Source organism: Cynara cardunculus, assembly GCF_001531365.2.
Source record: "Cynara cardunculus var. scolymus isolate 2C chromosome LG 2, CcrdV1, whole genome shotgun sequence".
Lineage (NCBI taxonomy): Eukaryota > Viridiplantae > Streptophyta > Magnoliopsida > Asterales > Asteraceae > Cynara > Cynara cardunculus.
In genome coordinates, this window is record NC_037529.1 from 14,759,110 (window position 1) to 14,765,919 (window position 6,810).

General features: G+C 37.6%; 1 protein-coding gene across 1 annotated transcript; it reads left to right on the forward strand.

The window, feature by feature from the left end:
* Positions 1–2,912: 2,912 nt before the first annotated feature.
* Positions 2,913–5,476, forward strand: LOC112505927 (receptor-like protein kinase 5). The gene is made up of 2 exons (XM_025109963.1): positions 2,913–4,878; positions 5,010–5,476. The coding sequence occupies exons 1-2, from the start codon at positions 2,913–2,915 to the stop codon at positions 5,393–5,395; spliced, it is 2,352 nt and encodes a 783-aa protein (XP_024965731.1). The 3' UTR covers positions 5,396–5,476.
* Positions 5,477–6,810: the final 1,334 nt, after the last annotated feature.

Sequence of the window (6,810 nt, forward strand, 5' to 3'; positions counted from 1 at the left end):
AATATAATAATGAATTTTAAAAATAACAATAAAAAGTAACCTTTTTATTGTTAAATAAAATAAAAAGAAATAGATTATGATTAAAAATAAAGATTCAAATATGAAGGTTGGAATAAATGTAGCACATGGTTTAAAGGTGAACCAATGGGTGGGAGACTTTGACTTTGGAGAGGATCAGGATATTGCTTCTCCTAAAAGTGATGGATTTGGCCTTTTCTAGAAACACACTTTGACTTTGAAAATTCCACAATGAAAACTAGGGGGTTTATGGTTCGGTTTAATCCCTCATATCACAAACTAAATTGTAATAGCGGTTTATAAAATTTTCAAAACGAATGGTTTGACATCAAATATCCAGACTGATCAAATCATATCACGAAAAGGCGGTATGGTTTGACCGGTATGAGCCTTTAATAGACTTTAAATCTTAAAATTAAAAAAACATATATAATTTAGAATTTTAGATTCAATATCCATTTTAACAAAGACAAAATATCCAAACAAATAAATGTAATAATTAAGTAGTTCTTGAGTCCAAAATCTAAGCAATCCAAAGTCCAAACAAATAAATATATTATACATATTATAAAACAAACAAATTAACAAAGTTACAACTCAACTGCGAGTATTGAGTAACAAAATCCACGACTTCACAGCTCTCAATTTTTGAGTCTTGAGTTCGTAACTAAATCGATAGATTGATAGAGTTCCTGAGAGATTTCAAAATTTGAAGATCGTCAATGTCAAATGTGTCGATATGTTTACTGGTTTAGGGATTTTTAGGCGTTGATTCATTTGAATTTGATTATATTAGATGTTAGGGTTTATGTTGAGCTTATGGTATATTTGGGTCATAGCTCATAAGTTAAAAAAGTTGGGCTTGCTAATACTAATATATATATATATATGTATGTATATATATATAATTATGTATGTATGTATGTATATATATATATATATATATATATTTATGTATGTATGTATGTATTTGGCAGTCGGTTTGGTCTAACCGCCCAGAAAAAGTTTCAGACCGGACTGAACCATCCGGTTTTGCTATTTTCCAAATCAGACCAAACCGTTAGACCGATTAAACCGTCAAAAACGGTCCGATTTGACTTGGTTCGGCCGGTTTGAGCAGTCCAACAGTTTTTTTGAACACCTCTAATGAAAACCAATGAATATATTTATCAAACACATTCTAGTTGATATTTTTAAAATCTTTTGTTTATTTTAGATATATCTAAATATTTTTACTTTGACGCTGTCACAGTAAAACGCAAGATTTTATTATAAAACAAAAATCATAAATCAATACAATACTATTTGAGAAAATAAAATCTAGAATCTATGTTTAAAAAATAGAAATTACAAAGCTAATTTGAAGATCAGATAAACGAACCCATAAGATATATGAATATTTGTATGTAAGTAGCAATTAGTCGTATACTTGAAATTCAAGGGATTATGTGTTATTAGATTGTACTTAATCAGATGTTTTTAACACCTTTGCCTGAATGTTTTTAAATACATCCAATCCAAACAGTTGTCAGTTCTAGAAGATCTTAATTATATAATATTTATACTCTATTTTTTAACGTTGTTTGTCTTTCTATATAGTCATTCATACGTCATCCATTTTAATATTCAACTTAGAGGGTGTTTGTGATTGCTTATTTGAAACAACTTATGCTTTTCTACAAAAGCACTTATCAACTTATTATAAGTCAGAAGAGTTTAACTTCTTCAAAAACTTCTCATTATCGGTTTGGCACCAGTATAAGTTGTTTATCCAAACACTCAAAAGTGCTTATTACCGGTGTCACACCTAAATAAGTCAATAAACACCGCCTTAATTTTTAGATTCTATCCCTTGAGAATCTATAACGTGTTTGCTACTGCTTTATCATATGCATGTTGAATTAATGTACTGAATGGGGCTTGAAGTCGTTTATTCGGTAGGTGGTGTTGATGGTGATGGTAACGGAAGATGGAAAAAATGAAGACGATGTCCTGATGAAGTTAATAAAATGACATAAAACACCTTTAACAAGTCAAGAGCTTTGATTGTGACCATGATGGAAAACTTAAACAAGTAGAGGGACTAATGTTGTAACTCACTATTTTGTAATAATTAAAATGAGGAACGTTGAACATGGAGTGAAGACAATATTTTGCTTCTACACCTCTGCAACTCTCCTCATCTTACATGCCCCCACCATAATCACCATCCTCCGCGGTGCCGGAAAACCAATATGTCAGTACTACCCCTACCCTCTCTTCTCCTCCTCCTCCTCTTCCTCCGGCCCTTTCATGTAATTTCACAACCCACCACCATCCAAAATGACCAAAACACCCTTCTCAACCTCAAACGCTCTTGGTCCAATCCAACCGCCATCAGCCACTGGAACGCATCCTCCAATCCCTGCAGCTGGCCGGAGATTACATGTAGTGGCACCACCGTCATCGGAATCACCATCGTGAATACAGACATCACCGGACCTATTCCACCAATGATTTGTGACCTCAAGAACTTAACCCACCTTGATCTAAATTACAATTATATCACCGGAGCTTTTCCCACCACTCTCTATAGCTGCACCAATCTCCAGTACCTTGATCTCTCTCAAAACTTCTTTGTTGGAACCATCCCGGAGGACATATCACGGTTATCCCCGGACCTCCGGTACCTCAGCCTCTTTTCAAATAACTTCACCGGCGACATTCCCGTCAGCATTTCAAGATTTTCGAAGCTGTCATCACTTCAACTACACCAGAATCTTTTTAATGGCAGTTTTCCCGAGGAAATCGGTAATTTAAATCAGCTGGAAGAATTGAACTTGTCTTATAACAAATTTATACCGTCGAGACTCCCCCAGAGTTTTACTCGTTTGGAAAAGGTGAGAAGATTTTATATGACGGAAGCGAACTTGATCGGAGAAATACCTGCCAATTTATCCGGCATGGCGGCATTGGAGCTGCTGGATTTGTCCGTTAATAGCCTCAACGGATCAATACCCAGTGATTTGTTCTTGTTAAAGAACTTAACCGAAGTTTATCTCTACGGAAACAATCTAACAGGGGGAATTCCGGACTCGATTGAAGCATTGAACATGGAGATCATCGACCTCTCTGCAAACAAGTTGACCGGCAAAATACCCGACGGCTTTGGGAATCTAACGCACTTAACAAATTTGACTCTCATGTTTAATCAGTTATCCGGTGAAATTCCGGTGGGTGTCGGTCGCTTGCCTAGCCTGAGAGATGTTCGAATTTTCACTAATAATTTCTCCGGTCCATTGCCACCGGATTTTGGAAGATACTCTGAACTGCAAATATTCGAGGTTTCCCAGAATCAGTTCAGTGGAAACATACCGGAGAATCTGTGCTACAATAGGAGTCTCATAGGCTTGATCGTTTTCAATAACAATCTTTCCGGCACGATACCAAAATCGCTTGAAACTTGTAGAACATTGAAGAGTTTTCAGGCTCAAGGGAACCAATTTTCCGGAGCAATCCCGGATGGAGTGTGGAAGATTCCGAGCTTGAAAACAATGATGATGAGTGACAATTCATTTTCCGGCGAGCTGCCACAGGAGTTGGGGCCAAAATTATCAACCCTCGAGATCAGTAACAACAGGTTTTCCGGTCAAATTCCCACCAAATTATCTTCTTGGACAAGTCTGGTAGTTTTCAGAGCAAGCCATAATCTATTCGATGGTGCGATTCCTCAAAATTTAACTGCACTTGCAAATTTAGCTACTTTGTTGCTGGACGGAAACCAGCTCACCGGCAGCCTTCCGGCAACTATAGTCTCCTGGGATTCACTCACAACTTTAAATCTTAGTGGGAACCAACTCACCGGTCAGATTCCGGCTGGTTTGGGATTCTTAGCAGTTCTAACGGCATTAGACTTGTCAAACAACCACCTGTCGGGGCAAATCCCAAGTCAACTCGGCCGTCTAAGGCTCGTTTCCCTCGATCTTTCGGCCAATCGTCTCACCGGAATCATTCCCGGTCAGCTTGATAACGCCGCCTTCGATAAAAGTTTCTTGAAAAATCCAGGTCTTTGTTCAAATAATCCATCCCTGGGCCTTAGTTCTTGCGGTTCTCGATCCGAAAACGGACGATCTACCAAGATTTCCTCCAAGTTTGTGGCGATCATCGCAGCTATAGCGGTAATTTTGTTGATCCTGGCGCTACTTTCGACCGGATATGTCGTCGCTCTTTATCGGAGGAAAAAGAACCGCCTCGATTCGAAATGGAAATTCACTTCTTTCCAGAAATTAACTTTCACAGAATCCACGATTTTGCCTCGTTTGACCGACAACAACGTGATCGGGGAAGGTGGTTCAGGGAAGGTGTACCGGGTTCCGGTAAACCGATCAGGCGATTTCGTGGCGGTTAAGAAGATTTCAAATGCAAAAGATTTAGATCAAAGGCTCGAGAAACAGTTCTTAGCAGAAGTCGAGATTCTAAGCACGATTCGCCACTCAAACATAGTGAAATTGATGGGTTGCATTTCATGTGATAACTCGAAGCTCCTTGTGTACGAGTACTTGGAGAACCGGAGTCTGGACCGATGGCTGCACCGAAAGCAGGCTCCGTCAAACCGTGGGCTAAATGGTTCCGTGCGTCATGTGGTGCTCGATTGGCCTAAAAGGTTGCGGATCGCAATTGGGGCTGCTCGAGGTTTGTGTTATATGCACCACGATTGTTCTCAAGTAGTCGTTCACAGGGACGTGAAATCAAGCAACGTGCTTTTAGATGGCGAGTTCAATGCTAAGATTGCCGATTTTGGGTTAGCCAAGATCTTAGCCAAGGACACCGAGTTCAACGTGATGTCCACCATGGCCGGCTCATGCGGATACATGGCACCAGGTAAAATTTTCACTTCAAAATAAATAACCTACTTAAAAGGTGTTCTTTTATGTAACCGTGGGGTATCAGTTGAGCTAGCCCTCGAGGTTAAATGGAATTTTATGGCGTTTTAATATAAAATTTCGTTACAGAATATGCTTATACGACGAAAGTGAACGAGAAGATCGACGTGTATAGCTTTGGAGTGATCTTGTTAGAATTGACAACGGGAAAGGAAGCGAGTGACGGAAGCGAGCATTCATCGCTAGCGGAATGGGCTTGGCAACATACGCTAGGGGGTGCACCCATGGCCGATGCGCTAGACAACGACGTTAACGAGCCGGTTTATTTGAATGAGATAACCGGTGTGTTCAAACTTGGGCTGTGGTGCACCAGCAAATTGGCAAGCAACAGACCCTCGATGAAGGAAGTGTGCCAAATGCTGCAACGTTACAGTCCGGCAGCGGTGGGCAGGATGGAAAAGAATGGCGGTGATGCAGTCGATCATCTTCCTCTCCTGAAGCTGGAAAACGTCTGAATAGAAGTAGAAGTGCGTTTTTATGTAATACGAGAAACAAATTTGATACGTTTTATAATACACACGATACGGTTTTGTAAACCCAATGATTTGGAAAACCTTACCAAACTATACGAATCTCATCAATATAAATAACTATAAAAATGTTGCAGACTATGTAAGAAATAATTTAAAAATAAATTGTTAGATGATTTTTTTTATTAAATGCTAAAATTTAAGATATTGCTTCACATATATTTGTTTCATTATGTGATAGTTTCACATGTATTTGTTTCGCCATACATATTGAAGTTAATTAAAAAAGTTTCACATGCAATTTTTTTCACAGTGAAATATAAAGATATGTAAAATAATATTTTAAATTATAGTTTTTGATGAAAAAAAAATCTAATATAGAAAGTTATTTTTATACCTCATAGGTTTGTAATATTTTTATTGTTCTCATTTAATTATCGTCATATATATATATTTATATAGAGGAATGATCAAATAAAAATCATTCCAATTTGTAAAAACTGTAAAAACTACTCTCATCCATCGTTAATCTTATGAATTTTTTTAATGAAATTGTTAATCTTGTGAAATTGTTTCATATAATACTTTTTTTGATGAAGTTGTTTCATATGTGGTTATGAAATTGTTTCATATACTAATTAATGAAATTTTAATGAAACTGTTTCATGTATTTATCTAAAATTAAAATAATGAATATGATAATATCCATGATTAACACCCTGCACAATAAAAATGGTTAATCAACCTCTCATAATTACAAAATTTAGACGACTAGAGCCCCTGGTTCGCCTTACCAGAGCTTTTGGTAACAAAAATGAAATATTTGAAAGAATGGATTTTAAATGCAACAAGAGGCCTTCTGATTAATCATGAAGATTAATCAGCGCCTCTCTGGTCCTTTACTAAAGGTTTGAACATTTTTTCAAGGACAAGAATAAATAGAAGTAATCCATCCAGAGGCCGAGCCAACTAGAGGCCATCTAGACGATCAGAGCCCTTCTGGTTGAACTATGTTCTGGGCTTCTAAGTTTTAATATAAAAACGAAGTTTGAAAATGGTTTAACCAAAAAGGATTTGAGCATTAAAAGTTCCTGGTACTAAGATCTCGGATATAGAGTTCGAACATAGCTTGGATACAAAGCTCAACCACAGAACTCGAACATAAGCTTAACTTCCAAATACAGAGCCTCTGCATAGCACATGCAGAGCCTCTGGTTCAAGATAAATTAAAATATTTGGAAAAGAACTTAGACCCAAATACAACCAGAGGCTCTCTGGTTTTAACATGAAGACCAACCAGAGCCGCTCTGGTCCTCAAACACTCACTACTAAAAAATGGGGTTTTTCCGACGGCAAAATCCGTCGGAAATCCGTCGGAAAAACAACTTTCCGACGGATTT